The sequence below is a fragment of the Haliotis rufescens genome, unplaced genomic scaffold (genome assembly GCF_023055435.1).
Source record: "Haliotis rufescens isolate VD_foot unplaced genomic scaffold, xgHalRufe1.0.p SCAF_28, whole genome shotgun sequence".
Classification (NCBI taxonomy): domain Eukaryota; kingdom Metazoa; phylum Mollusca; class Gastropoda; order Lepetellida; family Haliotidae; genus Haliotis; species Haliotis rufescens.
The window spans coordinates 556,526-575,922 of NW_025963979.1; the positions used below are offsets into that span (position 1 = coordinate 556,526).

The 19,397-nt window shown below is 41.8% G+C and overlaps 1 protein-coding gene across 3 annotated transcripts in view; it reads left to right on the plus strand.

Moving 5' to 3' along the window:
- LOC124117407 (kelch-like protein 3) overlaps positions 1 to 19,397 on the plus strand; it is a 211,884-nt gene that overhangs the window by 34,437 nt on the left and 158,050 nt on the right. For all 3 annotated transcript variants that reach the window (XM_048402644.1, XM_048402646.1, XM_048402645.1), the window contains exon 3: positions 18,176 to 18,404. In XM_048402644.1, the coding sequence (XP_048258601.1) occupies positions 18,176 to 18,404 (229 nt within the window). The remainder of the gene's footprint in view (positions 1 to 18,175; positions 18,405 to 19,397) is intronic.

Below are 19,397 nucleotides of genomic sequence, written 5' to 3' on the forward strand. Positions count from 1 at the left end.
TTGGGCTATGATCGTTTCGAAAATCTAGGCCCAGGTTCTTTCATCTTGTGGATCATCTGGGACCTAAATTCATAGTCCTGCACATCCCCAGGTGTCGGTACATCCTGGCCATTGCCCTATCCCGGCCAGACAGAGTGACTCCCATGGAGTGGAAATTTCACTCAGGGGCATTCCAACTGGTGCTCCAGGCAACCAAACATTGACCTGCTTGTGACTCACCAGAACCACCTACTTTTGATGTATGTCTCCATGCTCCCGGATCTTGGGCGGTAGATGCATTCAGCATCCCCTGGGAAGGGCTAAAAGTGTACGTTTATTTCGCCCCCTGTATTACTTCCCAGGTTGATACTAAAGATCAAAAAGCATTGCTCCGACTTTGGTCGTGCCTTGGTGGCCGACAAGGAGGTGGTTCATGGACCTCAAAAACCTTGAGAGAAGACGATTCACTCCCCCTCCCAGAGTGGTCAAACCTACTCACCGCAAACTACCTCACCCAACACCTGGCAGATTTCATCTGCACTCTTGGTTTGTCTTAAAAAAGGCGTTAAGTGCAAAGGGCTATTCAGCGCGGGCAGCTAAGGCTATTGCTTTCCTCGCGATCGTGGTCAGACAAATGCCATCTGGCGTCAGGACTCTACTTCACACCAGGGGTACTTGGAGCAACACAGAGAAAGCAGAAATCATCCCTATGATTATGACAACCGCAATGAATTACATGAGAACTGTTTTCAACCGCAAAATAATAGTTTGATGATACGTCCTTCTTGGTGAATACAGATATCATAGATTGGATAGTGGACAGATTGCCTATCGGGTCTCCTGGACCCGATGCAGACCTGTCTATGTCCTATGAAGTGGACCTTACTCTGCCACCACACACGTCAGTATTAGTGCTTTTGCAGGCTCTGTATAAGGACTTTGCATCCTTAGGTTCCTGTTCTACCTTCAAGACTCCCTCTTTTTGATTGTCTTCACTGTATGGATAACACTTTCCAGATGCAACAGGTAGATGTGTGTGCTGTGGAACTGAGAGTTACCCTGATCTCTACTACCCATTTCTGGGATTGCGACGGCGAACTCCAATATTACCAAGGACCTTGAGTCGGACACGCCAGCTCCAGTGGAACGTCTTCAGTCGGTCATTGATTGGCAGGCCGCCCAGATCAACGAGTTACTTCATCACCAGCGCCAAGCACTGACTTCCATCATGCTGATGAGATGCCAAGCCTTTATTGCGGCTTTCTGCTGGGATTCAAGATTCAACAATTGGCTGATCCATCAACCTTTGTCCACTCCTCTTCTGTTTAACGACCAACTCGTTCACATTTCCAAGGAGTCTGATGATAAAACTCATAAATTGCCACCAGGAAGAAGTCTTCAGGCTATTCAGTGTCATGTCACTACTTAACCTGGTACCTACCAACCCCAGGGGGCATCCCACCTACACTGTTTGTCACGAAGGGGTAGGGACATTAACCAACCTCATTGTGGGAAAGATCATCTTTCCCAGGGACCGTAAATGAAGCCCAAACAGGGAACTCCCTTCCCCAGTCATCATCCCATATCCATTTCCAGTAGGACAGCTACATCATCAGAATGACTGTGTCCTCCATTGACTCAAGATCTTTTTCTTCAACTGGGCTGGCTGATAAAATAGAAGTCAGAATTGACTCCCAACACAGGCATTGATCTTCATCAATGCTCACTTCGACACAGCAGCACGCCTTAATAGGTCCACTGCATCTGAAAGATTGCCATGTCCTTCGAGGTCTCTTGATATTGGCACAGGGCTTGATGCTATTGGGTCGCAAATAGTTATGGCCATTTAAATGTTTCCCGAGCCCTAATTCAGATGCGATGACAATTTCCTGATTGTCCTCCATCTGACACTTCACCGGCTTCTCCGTCTTAGGCGGAGTCTCTTTGATAGACTTCATTCCGAATCATCATCTGTTCATGGATGTCTCCAGGGGTGGGGAGTGCACATGGGCACATTGGGCACATGCACAGCCATCTGACACATGAAGTTCAAAGCTGTCATTTTACAATATTGCAGTATTACAATATACTGCAATACAACATTATTGCAGGAAGCTCAACTCCTCATTGCGACTGACAACTCCACAGTAGTCTGGTACATCCAGAATCAGGGCTTCACTCCTGCACTTTCCAGCTGTATCGCCTTCTCGACAGTCTTCTGGCGAAGTCAGAGTCTGCCACAATCCTGTTTTTTGGCAAAATGCTAGCAGACACCTTGTCAAGATCAGACAAGTCGTCATCCACAGAGTGGATGCTTCACCCTGACACCTTTGACCTGATCAGACAGCGTCTTGGCAACCCAAACATAGATCTATTCACAACCAGCCTCAGTCACCGGTTACAGATCTACATATCCCCTGTTCTGGATTCCCAGGCTTGGCCTAAGGACGTCCTATTGATCTCTTGGGAAGGTATTCATGCTTATACCTTTCTGCCTCCCATAATATTACCAGCAGTAAAGCAGAAGATCTCTGTAATGACATGCCTCATTCTGATTTTGGTCGCTCACTTTTGGATGGCCAGAACTTGGTCCCCAGGCCTTGTGCGTCTCTCCGAGAACCAACTGCTACAAATTACCAGATTGGCCATGAGTACTCCTACGTCCCCACATTTGCCATCCCCAACTAAGTCCCAGAGTCTTGAACTCCACAGTTCATCACCAACTTGCTTGTGTACTTGAATCGAACCCGTCACCTGAAGGGTGAACTATTGCTACTTAACTTGCGTCAGTTAGTTCTGTCTTAGCTGTCCCTCGTGATATGAAAATTTCATGCATACCCAAACTCAAGCTGATATTAAAGGCCAACAAACTTGAAGACCAAAAGCAGATGTTTCGGCCACCAGCATGGGACCTTAACATTGTATTACATCACCCTCGCCAGACACCTTACATACCATTGGCATCAGCGTCACCAGAGTGTGAAACCAGGAAGCTGATTTTTACAGCTGCGCGCTGTGAGCTACACACCCTTGACATGACTAAGACATGTTTGATCATTCTTGTCATGGTGCAGTACATCTGTGCATCTACTGGGATTTTATTGCAAAAATGCAACTTCCTGGTCAACGAGGTCTTCATTTCAGTGTCCCAACATTATCATCTGTTGTGAGGTTTGGTGGGGTAGTGTAGTGGTTAAGCCTTTGATGAAAGACCCGGGTTCCATTCTCCACATGGGTACAATTTGTGAAGCCCATTTCTGGTGTCCCACCACATTCTGATATTGCTGGAATATTGCTAAAAGCAGTGTAAAACCATACTCACTTACTCACTATTGGGGGATCCGAAGACAAAGCAGAATTGCTACTATGTCCAGTTAGAGCTTTACGGCACTACCTCACTCGAACGAGGATGTCTCGTCGTATGAGAAAGCTGCTCTTTATTCCGACTTCACTGCTAATCAGAAGTATCTAAAATCATCATCACCTCCTGACTCCTATCAGGGATTCTACAGGCGTATTCAGCAGCAAATCTAGCTCCTCCTCTAGCAGTTACCCCCACGAAATCAGAGCACTTCCATCTACAATGGCACCGCATGGTAACTGCTCCTTGGCGTCGATAATGGAGGGGCACTTTTGGAAATCTAACACAGTCTTTGCAAATCACTACCTGCAACTACCTGCAACTATCTGCAAGACCTGTCAAAAGAGGATGTAGAAAGGCGTTCACAGTTTTTGGCCTTTGGTGGTATCACGGCTTATCGCCAACCCAATTCGTCACTGACAGTGTACCACCAGGCACTATCCCTGCGTTTTCCCCAACCTCGGATACTTTTGACATTAATACTGGGGAGTGACAGTCAAGGTGAGTCATACATCTTTCCTTCTTCTGTATTATAACACAGGCATATGCTTTCAAATTTGTTCTAATGATGAAGATATGTAATGGAGTTTCCCCTGATAGACCAAGTTATTCCATTTCCAGCCACGACCCTTGGATGCAAGTGATGTCATATCACCAAATCACGATGTTCATCACAGATGCACCAGCCATTGAAGGTTTGCCCACCATCCTCCTGTGGGAATAAAAATTGCATTCTATGTAATACAGGATAACATAAAAATTTATCAATATCTGATATATTGATATTTATATACTTATCCTGCATTACATCGGTAATGTTCCCTCCCGCTATGCTTCCACACTGCAGAAGGCTTATTTGTTATGTACTTGATTCACTCAACAAAAGATTGTAGTGTGCAGCTTGGATCATATGATGTCTGGTGGTAGGTGTGTTTGGGCAAATTGTTTTTAACAGGTGTTCTCTCTGAGAGATCTCTGTTAGGATTACGTTTCGGTTCCACAGCAAGGGATTGCCTTATATGTAATGCAGGATAAGTATATAGATATCAACTATATTAGATATAATTAATTTTGATTGTCTGGGGAAATGACAAGTTGACTCTTAAACCTTTCAATATTTCTTGATTAAACTTTGTAAGCATATCATACGTGATTCCCCCAGACCAACTAAATGAATCAGGTGATCAAAATTGGTGACTTTGATTGTGTTACATTGATTGTGTTACATTGTACCATGATAGAGTGGGCGGTTGTTCATTTTGCAGAATTTGTTAAAATACAAGCGCAGCATCATGAGTCAATTCAGGAATTGTGTGGCAGTTTTGTTTGGGGATCATCATTTTGAGTTTTGATAATATCATATGTAACATTGCTATGAAATGAAAAGGTCTGTCTTCTGAACAGTACCATTACAAATTCACATCCTTGGAAGATATTGAAAGCATTTGAAGAATAGAATGAATCCTTGGCTTCAGACGTCAATCTATGTCATATATTTAAACGGGCAGGGATATCAATGACTTCTTGTTGTCTTTCCAACTTCTACATTAAACCCAATCCATACCTCCTATGTGTTTTTATTGCACAGTATTTTAGCTATTGATGCTTGTATATAATTCCTTTGAATACCCTACCTCTATTACATCATTGCCATAAATTCCTGTTTGGGCGGTCAATCAAGCTATAATTTTATCTTAATTTTCAACAGACATCTTCTTCACTGCCAATCTATCTCTATAGTTGTGAGGTAAATCCTATCCCTGGCATGAAGCGCAACTGCGCATGTGCAAAGCAGGAACACATCACTTCTTTCCTGTGTGTCCAGATGTAAACAAGCAGAAAAATTTGCTGATCACATCTGAACATGGGTAACAATCTCACTATACATCTTCAAGTTTGATTACTACAACATCCTACAGTAGGCTTCACTTCACATGGACTCTCCCTCTTTACCACCGCTATGACTCTGCATTGGATGTGGCATCAACCAAATTTTCGGAGACCCACACCCCAAATATCAAGCATGCAGAAAAAGCACATGCTCCCCCAAATCTAGATGTAGTTATCAGTTTATTGCAAGGACTTATCGATAACAAAATTAGAACATTTGTACAAGGCATGGGGTAGGACCAGTAGCGGCGTTAAACACTCACTCACTCACTCACTCACTCACTCACTCACTCACTCACTCACTCACTCACTCACTCACACTCACACTCACTCACTCACTCACTCACTCACTCACTCAGCCTATAGGTTCAGCCCTAGCCATTATAATGCTTTGTCAGTTATTGCTTCCGCTGCTGAGGACATGTTTACACCAAATAACTACTCAGTCAGAGACATTATTCAGGAACTATATCATCTCATGCCCCCAACAACCCTCCAAGGAGGAGTCCATCTCTAAGCCCAGGATGGATTCAGCAGGTAACGAGGAACCTAAGATGAAGTCCGATACGTTCCATAGTCTGCCTTACCCTTCCTATACAGATGATGTCATCAACAAGATAAACCCATCCATAAATGTTTCCGGAGCAGGCTATATTAGACTCAGTCTCCCGCCTAATAGCAGGAGTGCTTATAAGACGCATGACTCCCCTCTTCCTGGTTGGCTGGTTATTGATGATGACTGCCAGTAATTGGTTAAGAGGCCTTCGTCAAAGATGAGTGTGGACTCGGCCAGGTTCAAGGATCTTGATCAGGTCAACAAACAGGCTCTAAATATCAGACACGTCATCCCACCCTCAAGCGGAGTTGTCCCCGGACACCACTGTTGACATGAACATTGAACAGGTCGGGTTCATCCACAGCTCCTGGATCATAATTTTAAAATGCAAGAGGACCTCCGGGCTACTCAGACTTGGATGTCCGCATAGATTCTGCTGATGCAACGACAATATCTTGTTAAAAAAATACATCGTCCGATCTCGGAAACTCTTTGCTGGAAAATGTTGTCCTAGACCATCACAGCCCCGACTATGTTTTATGGAAGATTACATTTTGTCATAGACAAGATTGCCCATCTACAACTAAGAAGTTCCAGAACTCGACCATCAGTTCAGCCAGCAACCTACAGAAACGCCCCGCCGAACATATAAAGCCCACCATAGCTCCCAAGGGAAGACAAGATTTCTCAGGTCCTAATTTTTTGTGTGGCCATTTCAGTCAACGAGGATCTTCACATTCCAACAATAGCACAAACGAGCAAACATTCCAACAGTGTAACAGAGGTATAGGTAGCGGTTCCTCTAGAGGTGATCCCGACATAAGTGACGCTGTACCATCCTTCCCAAGATCTCCTGATCCTGTCGACCTAAACGGTATTCAGAACTACGCCCCTCCTCTGTCTGGTCGGTGGTCCAATTCGCTGAACATTGGAAGCAGATCATGGACGACTCCTGGCTCCTCAAGGTGATAGAAAAAGGCTGCAAGTTGCATTTCCAACATAAGTCTCATCAGTCATCCTGTAGGTTACACACAACCAAATGTTTTCCCATAGACTTCTATAGTAACGTTATGATTTTTTTAAAAATAACTAAGCATTCAACAGCTATTACCTGTACGTGTGTGCACAGTTTGGCCTTAGAGCAGCAATAAAAAAAATAAAAATGACTAGCTTAGCCAGCTCCTTTTCCGAGTACCGGAAGCTAAACACACCACCCCCAGTTTCGCACCAAATGTCACCTACTTGAAAATAGCTGTGGTCACATTCAGCATAAGTCATCATGTTGAAAAAGACAGTACTAAATATAGAAAAACATGGTCAGTTTTAATAACTGGATGGATGTACATTTGAAAGACATAAAAATCTTACAGAATATCCTCCAATCACAGCCTGCAGATATCTCTCGATCTGCACTGAAGGCTCCCTACGAAAACCGCACTCTCCAAACTGGTACTGATTTGGTGTAGTAGAACCTGTAGACAAATCAGAATATATTTGCACTTGTCAAATCTGTGATTTATATATTGTATATATATGTAGCTTCTCAGAAAAAAAATGGAAATTGGATTAAACTTCACTACTTGTTCCTATCCAGCATGTCTATATGGCACCAGAATACATAGTTTTGATGCACAGAAAGAGTTGTGAGAGTTTAATGATGTACACTTCATCAATGTTTTACAAAAGGTATTTCTGTATTAATAAAGAAGTTTTTACCTTCATGCACTGACCATGGAAGTTCATTTATATTTCATAAAAGATGGTGGCCAGGGGTCAATTCTATAAATGATTGAGGCTGCATAGATCATATCACCCTAAAATATTTTTTCGACTAAAAAAATTGAACAAATCTTTAAACCTCAAAACCAGTTACAATACATATTTAAAATTGAGTAGTGGTCTGTTGTTTGCCTTCCTTTGCTGACATCATCAGAACATAGCAGAGTCTGCTACATTCATGGAATATGGTTTTGAGACTCATGACATGATGCGATTGATATTGTTTGAGATTGCTCGAACTTACACCATCCATTGTTTATATAATTAAACACTCAAATGGCTGTCAGCATTTGGTAAATCATCTATGGAGGGGCTATCACAAATGTTTGTGCTTTCATATACTCCAAAAATCAAAAGTATAATCCTCTATGATATAGGCTGATGACATAAGTACACATGGAAAGGAATCAGAAAAAAATCTCAAAATTGGACAGAGAGCATGGAATTCAGGCCAACAATAAGCAAGGGACACATTAAGCAGCTTTAAAGTCATCATATATGTAAGGCTGGATAATGAACTTTACCAGAAAATAGGAAGTAAAGGGGTGCATTGTTAACAGCAATCTCAAACACTGACCAGTGAACCATACCGCCTATTAAAGCCGAGAAATTGAAATGGACCCTCAAGTAGAAAAAAAGCTTTTTGAAACCACAACATGGAAGGAAATTACACTTAACTCTATTGATTTATTTAGTTAAGACTTTAAAATACTCACAGGACATCAAACATTCTTACTGTTTAATATTTCAAGGTGGCTAAACTTGCTTATTTCAGTTATTTGCCAGTTTCAATGAAACAAAGTTAAAATTCCATATAATTTTGAAAATGTACAGCTTATCCTGACATAAATGTAATTCTTTTTATTCACAATTAACAGTGTCATGCAATACCAGCTTAAAATAGTGTTTCTCTCCAATAATTTATGGGTTTATAGGGGAATGAAAGATACAATGCATTTTACTAAACAGGGGAGATAATTTAGTTTTGTCGAACACTATCACATTCTTTACAGATGATTTCAGAACCATAATGTTACATTCCAAAAGAGCCAGTGGATATTATTTTCATCTAAGCAGGTTCTGGGACTGGTGTATAGCCCTTACTTCATGTTTGCAAACTAAAAAACTGCACAGTGAGGCATTAAGGGAGCACTGTCAGAAATGTCTAGTGCATGAGGGTGATCTTATTATGGCACTTGATAGTGAGCAACAGAGGGGCCTCAAGTGGACTGGGGTTCTTAAATGTACTTACTGTACCTACATGTCCAAGTTCCACAACTTCTACAAGGTAATAAAGCGCAGCGAGGCAAAACAAGGGTTGTCGATCACACACTGCCAACACCGGACTTCGGATCAGCTTCTCCAAATGCCAAATGCGATGTCGAAACTCCTACTTCTTCTGCATGAGTGCACATATACCTCCCCAGTCAACATCAAGCATGTGAAAAGCTGAAAAAAGTGTTCAGACAATATCAAATGGCAAACCAGTTTGGATATAACAGCCAGGAGTCAGTTCTTGAGGGGACAAAATAATTATTTGAAAGTTATATGAGTGAAAAATAAGTCTGTTTTAAGAAACTTAATAGAAAAATAGCATCATTCATTCACACAAGAGCACCTAACAGAAAGACATATTGGTATGCTACATTGTTTACTATAAATAAGGGGATGTTTGACATATTCTGCTGTCAGCAGTGCACATGCTTCATATTCAAGATAACGGCATCGCGTAACTTGACTGGCAAGCGATTCACACAAGGCAGAAATTGTTGTGGCAGTGGTGACTTTATCCTAATTTGTTGTCAAATTCATCAGTTTCAACAAATTCAGAAGGCAGGAGGAGGGTTTGTTGGACAGAGGTACCCTGGAGGGTTCGTGCTGAGTTCGACCACAATACGAAGCAACATTACTTTCCAGCCCATCCAAATGCTCCATTCAACCCAAAATGTCCCCAACTTCACTGTCATTATTTTTAAATTTGCCTCCATGGTGTATCCATGGTGAAATATAAACAAAAAAGCATGTAAAGTATGAATTACTGAAATGTGCACTCACCCTACAGGTTACACACAACCAAATGTTTTCCCATAGACTTCTATAGTAACGTTATGATTTTTTTTAAAATAACTAAGCATTCAACAGCTATTACCTGTACGTGTGTGCACAGTTTGGCCTTAGAGCAGCAATAAAAAAAATAAAAATGACTAGCTTAGCCAGCTCCTTTTCCGAGTACCGGAAGCTAAACACACCACCCCCAGTTTCGCACCAAATGTCACCTACTTGAAAATAGCTGTGGTCACATTCAGCATAAGTCATCATGTTGAAAAAGACAGTACTAAATATAGAAAAACATGGTCAGTTTTAATAACTGGATGGATGTACATTTGAAAGACATAAAAATCTTACAGAATATCCTCCAATCACAGCCTGCAGATATCTCTCGATCTGCACTGAAGGCTCCCTACGAAAACCGCACTCTCCAAACTGGTACTGATTTGGTGTAGTAGAACCTGTAAGACCCTTGTTCCATCTAAGAGGAGCAAAGTTAGAACAACCCAATTTAGCCATCCACAAGCTTTTAAAGAAGAGGGCCATCACAGCACTAAAGGAATCAGACACCACCGAAGGTTTTTACTCTCCAGTCTTCCTAGTTCCAAAGAAAAACTCTTCAGAAATATCCATGATCATAGACCTAAAGGTACCTAACAAGAAATATTTGATAAAACCACCAAGGAAATTGGATGGTTAGCAAAGACCTACAAGACGCTTTTCTTCACGTTGCCATCCTCCAAATTACCAGCACTACTTAAGATTTGTAAAGGGCAAAGATATCAATTCAACATTAAGGCTACACGGTTACATCGACGATGTCCTGTCTGCCGATAAAGACAATTTTCAGATGAAGACAAACGTCATATTCCTCGTTCAGTTGCTCACTTATCTGGGGTTTCTGGTTCATCCCACTATATCCAGATTCCAACTCAACAAGGGTATTCTTAACCCCCAGAAGAGAGGTCGTCAAGAGCAAGAGTCACGATATCAAAAACACTTAGCAAGCTCACAAGATCTCGTCATTGGTGGATGTCATGCCTAGGCACACTAATATCCCTTCAGGATCTAACTCTCAGAGGCAGACTACAGTTACGCCCCTTACAGAATTGGATGAATTATACCAGAGAACTAGATCTAGATGATAAACTGACTAGTGGGGGCTTCACCAGTAGATAGGTTGCTAATGGAAGCAATAGTAATTGTTACTTGTTTCGCACGGCTTGCACTCATCAGACTGATTGCTTAGGGGCGTGTGCGTCCTTAAATACCTAAATAAACCGGCGAGGTCGTTAATTCCATGATGTGTAAGCCTGTCATTGGTTATTATGACGGATAAGCGGTGTGTTATTGTAGTGACACGCCGTTAGTGGGTCGCCAGTAGTGTGGCGTAATATGTAGTCGCCGGTTTTGGCAATTTACTAGTGCCTCTGCGAATAGGTGGTCGCCGGTGGTTGTATATGGCTTTGTGACTGTTTGATGCATTTATAGACCGGTGGGTCGCTGGTTTGAGTATGCTTGTCGTACCAAATTGTTGTTTTGGTCGCCGGTGTTATTACTGGATATATCAAGGTGGCCTGGGTAGGTCGCCGGTGGCGGTAGTTAGTGGTCGCCGGTTTGTGAAAAGTGACTGGCGGCTCGCCGGTTTTATCAGACGCCTATTTGGTTGTAAGGGTCGTTAGTAGAACACTGACTTGTTCTAGGTGACACAATTATTTTTAGCAAAGCTATTTTAGGCAAGGATGCAAAATTGTATCATTGGTGAACATAATTGATTTTTGTTGTTCAACCTTGTATCATGGTATGTTGTAAGTGTCATACTGGACATAAGGAAAATGAGAGAGTGGAATAAAAGGTGAAATAAACACGTTTTGTGTTTTTATTATTTGACAAAAGAGATGGAATTGTACAAATAATGAGTCCAGAGTTGGGTGAGAAGGACATCGGTGGGGCACACTAGGTGAATCTCAAACGGGCTGTTGAGTGTGCCAGTCACTGGTAGCTGGAACCGACAAGGTCAGTAGCATGCTGGTATTGATAATGTCTGTATGGGTGGCTCTGGGTCGGAGTTCCCTGAATTCTTCCAAAATGGTATCTAGTTCGGCGGCGATGTTACCGGCTTGGCTTTTTTAGGTGTTCCCGGTTCTGTTGGGGGAACATCTTCCAGGGTTCCGTGTCCAGGTCGCCTCCTGCAATGACATAATTGTCCCATTTAGTGAATGGTGGCACTGGGATCCAAGGAAATGGAAAACGATGGATAGTGGTGTAGGATTTTGCACTCACGTTACTGTTATGGCAGGACTGTCCTCCGGACTTCTTGATTAGATAGTCGCCCTTTGTGTAATTGGCCTCCAGGTAAGGTCAATGTATACGTTTAACGTGTGCCCTTGCACGTCGGGCCTTTTGAAGGATTTAGTGCAGATTGTGCACTTGATACGGATGGAAGAGTGGGGGGCGCTGAAATGGCGGGGCAAACTATCCCTCCGGGTATAGTTTTTCCCACATGCAGCACAAGAGTGTAAGTCTGACATCTTAATAGGCTGATTGTTTACAGACGATAGACTGTTATCGTCATGACATGATGACGTCACGTAGCCGGGTTATGTTGGTGTGATTGTGACGTCACAATGCGTTATTGGCATTGTTGTGTGCCGGCGTGTGCTGGAATTGTCGACTAAGAATGGGGCTGATTTATCAGAAAGTAAAACAGCAAGTTGACCAAAAGGGGGAATAATCAGCCAACCATTCTGTCATTGAGACCGTGCGGGTGGAATGTTTTTAGCTCAAATATCCACCTCAGTTCGAGTGATCTCCTCTTAACTGTGGTGTCAGTGGACTCAGGGTTTTCCTTGAGCTGTGCTATGATGTTATATCTAACATCTTTGGTGCTGTGATCATCACTATTGAAGTGATTGGCTACAGGTTTGTCTCTCTTGTAGCTGATGTTTGCAAAGTGTTCTTTCAGTCTGGTCTGAAATTCTCTTTTGGATTCCCCGACGTATTGTTTCTTGCATTTGTTGCAAGTAAGCAAGTAAACTATGTTTTTACTTGTACATTCAAACTTGTGGGTTTTGAATGTTTTACCTAATGTCAAGCTGCGGAACGTATGTGTTTTGCTTAAGGAATTTCAAATTTTGCATCCTTCTCTTTTCCAACTCTCATTTACGAAGTTGACTACCTTGCCGCTAATTTGCGGTTTGGTGGGTGGATAGTTTAATACTGTCCTGACTAGGTAATCCTTGATTGTAGGATTCCTTCTGTAGGCCGAGACATGGGGAATTGAGAAACAACTTTTGCAAGTGTCAGAACCGGTGAGTAGATGCCACCGGTTTCTGATGATCCTGTTGAGCTCCATGTTCAATGGATTGTAATCGCTAATGAGCACCTGTTTCCTGATTGGAGCAGGTTTGGGTTTGGTTGCTAAGAGTGATTCTCTTTTGCAAGCGTCTGCCTGGGATATGAGTACACAAAAAGAACTTTTAGAACGCCAGCTTGCTTCAGTCAACGAATCAGTGAAACTCTTGGAAGATAAAATCATCTCCAGAGCGGACCAAAACTCTCAAAACATCATCAACACTGCTTGTCAAGCAGTCAAAGATAGAGAGCACAAATCCACACATGAAAAATTCAACACCAGATTTGTGAGCCTACAACAGGCGGCAATCAAATCTGACCCCTTCGCCGCCAAACTATACGTGCAAGGGACCCAGACCCAGAAACGGGCCAAATCTACCAAATATCGCCGCTCGAGACAACCATCACGTGATCGAGCTCGTGGACCACGCAGACCACGACAGAACTTTAGCCCCGACAGGGGCAACCAAGGAAACAATTCTCGTGACCTCAAACGGGCCTTAGAGTTGTTATCTAAACACCTCAACTTTAACAACAACAGTTTGTGCAATAAACTTTCTGACCTGAATCTGAACAACAATTCAGATAATTAAACTGGTGAATCTTATCAGGACAACTTTGTTATCAATCTTTCCAATTATGACCTTGATCAATCCGAATTAGAGGTTCTAAACAAGGGACTCACATTTAGCCCCACACCCAGGTTTACTGACAAAAGTAAAACCTTTTCTGACCTGAAACAATTTTTCAGAAAATTACGTCTCACACACTTTTTCCATGATTCTTCCATTGATGGTACTTCACACCCGCTCCAAAATACACTGGTTCGCAAATTCGGTCCCCAAAGCACTTGGACCCCTAGACCTTATACTGACCCAACACTTGAGTTGTTTATCAAAGCAGTCTCCAATGACTTTTTCAAACTTGGTAATATAAAATGCAGACGCCAAAACATTACCGGCACGCAAAGAACTGCACTAAAACAGCTCAAATTTAATAGTGAAATCATTATTAAAAAAGCTGATAAAGGTTCGGCAGTAGTAATACAGAACACTACTGATTACATCAGAGGCAGAAAGACAGCTCTCTGACACTTAGTTCTATGTCAAATCAGACCATGATCTCACAGAAAGATTTTCTGAAATTGTTGCCAAGGAACTAACCAATCTGTTCCTTAAAGAAGAACTATCACACAAATGCTTTACGGGACTCTTACCGCAAAACACAGAAGCAGGTAGATTTTACCTGCTCCCCAAAATACACAAATGTTTATTTCCAGGAAAAATACCGGGCCGTCCCATCATCAGTGGGAATGGCACACCTACTGAAAATATCAGTAGCTTTGTAGACGAACACATCAAAGCATTTGTCAGCAAATATCCCAGTTACCTCAGGGATACAACACACTTCATACAGAGTTTAGAATCACTTAATCTCCCAGACAACCAGATATCATGTTGGTTACTATGGATGTTACCTCGCTGTACACTAACATACCAAACGGCGAAGGTCTCAGAGCCGTTGCACAAGCCATTCGTAAGTTTAAACCAGATTGGCAACTCTCGTCCACCGGTTTACTCTCTCTCTTAAAAATTGTCTTACACAAAAACAATTTTGTGTTCAATAACCAACATTATCTACAAGTTGGAGGCACAGCTATGGGGACGAAAGTCGCCCTGTCCTACACCAACATTTTTATGGGAGAATTGGAAACTCAACTCCTATCTGGGTACCATGATAAGCCGGACTTTTACGCCCGATTTATTGACGACATTTTCATGATTTGGACACTAGGAGAAACCCGCCTAGCTGCATTTATTAACTTTCTTAATAATGCACACCATTCCATTAAATTCACCGCAGAATTTTCCAGGAACAAAGTGGCCTTCTTGGACACGTGGGTCTCTTTCAACCAAAAGGAATGCAAACTGCAGTTCACTTTATACAACAAACCCACGGACACACACTCCTATCTGCTGTACACGTCTTGTCACCCCAGTCATATAAAAATGAAAGGGCCATTCAGCCAATTCCTGAGACTCAGGAGAATCTGCTCTTCTGAATCAGATTATGACACACACAGTAGAAATCTCATTAACTACTACCTCAAAAGGGGCTACCCGAAAAAGACACTACATCAAAACAAATCCCGGGCAGATGCGTGCAAAAGAGAATCACTCTTAGCAACCAAACCCAAACCTGCTCCAATCAGGAAACAGGTGCTCATTAGCGATTACAATCCATTGAACATGGAGCTCAACAGGATCATCAGAAACTGGTGGCATCTACTCACCGGTTCTGACACTTGCAAAAGTTGTTTCTCAATTCCCCATGTCTCGGCCTACAGAAGGAATCCTACAATCAAGGATTACCTAGTCAGGACAGTATTAAACTATCCACCCACCAAACCGCAAATTAGCGGCAAGGTAGTCAACTTCGTAAATGAGAGTTGGAAAAGAGAAGGATGCAAAATTTGAAATTCCTTATGCAAAACACATACGTTCCGCAGCTCGACATTAGGTAAAACATTCAAAACCCACAAGTTTGAATGTACAAGTAAAAACATAGTTTACTTGCTTACTTGCAACAAATGCAAGAAACAATACGTCGGGGAATCCAAAAGAGAATTTCAGACCAGACTGAAGAACACTTTGCAAACATCAGCTACAAGAGAGACAAACCTGTAGCCAATCACTTCAATAGTGATGATCACAGCACCAAAGATGTTAGATATAACAACATAGCACAGCTCAAGGAAAACCCTGAGTCCACTGACACCACAGTTAAGAGAAGATCACTCGAACTGAGGTGGATATTTGAGCTAAAAACGTTCCACCCGCACGGTCTCAATGACAGAATGGTTGGCTGATTATTCCCCCTTTTGGTCAACTTGCTGTAGATCTAGATGAGTTAAAACAACCTCCACCAGATCAGGTGTCAGAGCTAAATTGGTGGCTACTTCGTCAATACGTCATGCCAGGCACACGACTCAGATTTCCCGCTCCAGTCATCATGTTTGCACAGACGCGTCAGGCGAAGGATGGGGAGCACGTCACAAAACAGGGAATATAGTCGCCCCTAGACAAGACGTTACATATCAACTGTCTGGAAATAAGAGCTATCTACCAAGCAATCCTAGCTTGACTTCTCCATTCATCAGTCCTGATTGCCACAGACAATACAACATGGTCTACATACAGCATCAAGGGGGCACAAGGTCTCCACTTTTGTTGAAGGAGGTTATGCGTTGGTAGACTCAGTGAGTTCCAAGAAAGTTAAACATCCTGGGAGATTGCCTATCCCGCAGGAACAAGATCGTGCCCACAAAATGGTCACTTCATCCAGAGATAATCAAGTGGATAACATCAATCTGGGATACTCGACATCTTGATCTCTTTGCAATCTGCCTCAACAACAAGCTACCGGTCTACGTCAGCCCTGGACCGGACCCTCTAGCCCTGCAGGTTGATGCCCTGTCCATGAGTTGGGAGAGTTATTCCATATCAGTTGCACAGACAGTGGCAAGCTCTTGGAGACCAGCATCCACTGCCATCTTTAACAACAGATGGAACAAGTTTGTCAAGTGGAGAACTGGAAGAGGCCTATTAGACTCAGACATTACACTGCCTATAGTTGCTGATTTTCTATTACATCTCAGAAACTATAAGAACTTCAGACATGGCACCATTGAAGGCTACTGATCAGAGAAAACGGTTATTTATATACCTGGAAGCCTTCATGAGAAAAGGATATCACCAAGGCTACTGTGGCAGGATGGCTCAAATCCACTATCTCAGACAGCTATTGCAGAGCACAATTCTCCACGCCAACATGGGGAAGTTGCAGAGCTCACAAAATCACACAATTCCCAGGCTATATAACTCTACAAGGTTAGTTACCCCCCCCCCCCCCCCCTTGAACAGTCTGCTAAGTACATTAAGGTCATGTCATGGGTAACAGGGAATCAGAGATTGTTGGGAAATAAGTAACATAAGGTTTTCTACTTGAAAGCCATGGATGTACTGATCTCCAGACACTGTTGTCAAAGGGAGACTCAAGGAACAGAATAACGGTTAAACCATTTATATGTATTACTAATGGGAAGTCATATAAAGTCTCGTTGGTTTCACCAAAGTGGTAAACGTCTGAGACCTGCATCACTTCGGGCTTTCCTCCCACATTAAGCTGACACACCGTGATATAACTGGAACACTGTTAAAAGCGGCGTTAAACCCACCTCACTCACTCACTCACTCACTCATATAAAGTCATATAGAAAATGACAACATATCTATAATACACCTAAAAGGAGATAAGGTTTCAATTATGTTGCCTCAAAGAGGATTCATGTATCATTACAGGAAGTATGTCAAGAAAAACCTTAGAAGCAGCGGTAATGTCAGTAAGTATCGATAACCGGAAGTGACATAAGGAAGGTCAGAGGAAGTGACATCAGAACCACTATAACGTCAGTTTACAACATCAAAACCGCTAGCGTCCCTACAAGTAGACGTCATACAGCCTTTTTCCAGGGAATCTAGATTACAAGGCAATTACCTCCTGTCTCCTTCCCATTTATATTTATACATATATATTTCCCCTTCAACTGCTATCTGGGGATACTAGATGCCAGATCCCACCGGTCCCTCTGGTGTATTTTGGCAATGATGTAATAGAACTAGGGTATTTATTCAAAGGAATTATCAAACAATAGTTAACATTGTGTATACTTCTAAGAATACTTCCTCTATTACATCAGGAATTAGTCCCTCCCACCTCCCCAAATAATCTGCATCTAGTGTATGAGGATCATGGGTGAAAGAAGTGATGTGTTCTCGTCTCGTTGAAAATTTAAATAAATTTATAGTGTGATAGACAGCCCAAACAGAAATTTATAACAATGATGTAATAGAGGTAGTATTCTTAGAATTATACACAATGATAACTATTGTTTGATTTTTCACCTTGTCAAAGAATTGGTTATGCTCATCAGCTTTCACCTTTTTGGTATAATCAAAATTAGATAGTTCATGACACATGTTTCTGGTGATGATGTGGGTGCTTCTGTTCTGTTTTTGAATGTGATGCAAATAGCTTTTTTGTTTTAGAATGGCACTAATCCTTTGTTTTTTACCATAAATTTATAGAAAACTTAAACAATGATTGATTTTTATTAAACTAACTAAAATGAGTTGACTTTGTTTCAGACATGGACTGTTATGTGACATAGTGCTTGTCGTGGACTCAGTGGAGATTCCATCTCACAAAGCCATCTTGTCTTCCTGCAGTCAATATTTCTATGCTATGTTCACTGGAGAAATGGCAGAAGCAAAAGCAAATCGCATCACTCTTCAGGAAATAGATGCAAAAGCATTATCACTTCTCATTGAGTTTGTCTACACATCAGAAATCCATGTGACTGAAGATAATGTACAGGTACGTTCTGTCACACAAGCCAGTTTCATTGCTTCCTTGTGATTCCATTTGCCCTGTTGTCTCTATATGAACTGATTATCTGTGTACGATAACTTTGGATGTTTATGATAGTGATATTATAGTATAATGTACTTAACGAAAATCATTAATTATTTCTTGACACAACATACTGCAGTTTCCAACTTCATTTCGATCATATAACATAGAACCAAAATGTGCCACTTCCACACCCAGGGCACCTGTGGCTCTTGGTTACACATCAGAGTTATCTGTCCTTGCCCTTGTCCTTGTTATATCCTTCAACAGTGGGTTTATCATACGTTCTAGGTGAATGAAACTTCAGTTTGGTCTTCCTTGGAATTTCTTTCTTTTTTGCATTATTCATTATGTGAACGATAAACTGATTTTCCCATAAAAGAAATTCTGTCAGCGTGACGTGTTGTTTCGTCACAATTGTCGGTAAAGGCTTGCTTGATCCATAATGTGATGTTTACATATGCTTACATAAATGTATAATTTTTTAACTCCTGCATTACTCATTAATGCATTTACAGCTTACATTTGACAGAAACGAAGCTGTGAGGGGTCAAGCTGAAGAGATGCAGGACTCAAGCGCAGCACCCACGTGACGCCAGAAGTGATGATGTCACGCAACTTAACATAATTTTTACTTGCATTACTCCTTAATGCATTTACCTTTTACCTTACAACAAAAGAAACAGCTCTTTGCAATGGAAAAAAAGCTGTTTCTATCTCAAGCCTGCTTTTTGCAGGACCATCAGTGCTTTCATGTGACTAGTTGTGACGTCACATTAAATTATATTACTCCTCGTCGTCGACAGAGAAAGTTTACCTCTGACCAAGGAAGTCAAGTTTGTTTTCAATTCTCGACTAGGTATTAACATGCTTATGTATATTTAAATATCCATAGCCTTTGGCAATATAAAGAGTTTTTCGTGTGTTTGTATTTTATACACTTTGAGAAACTCCTAA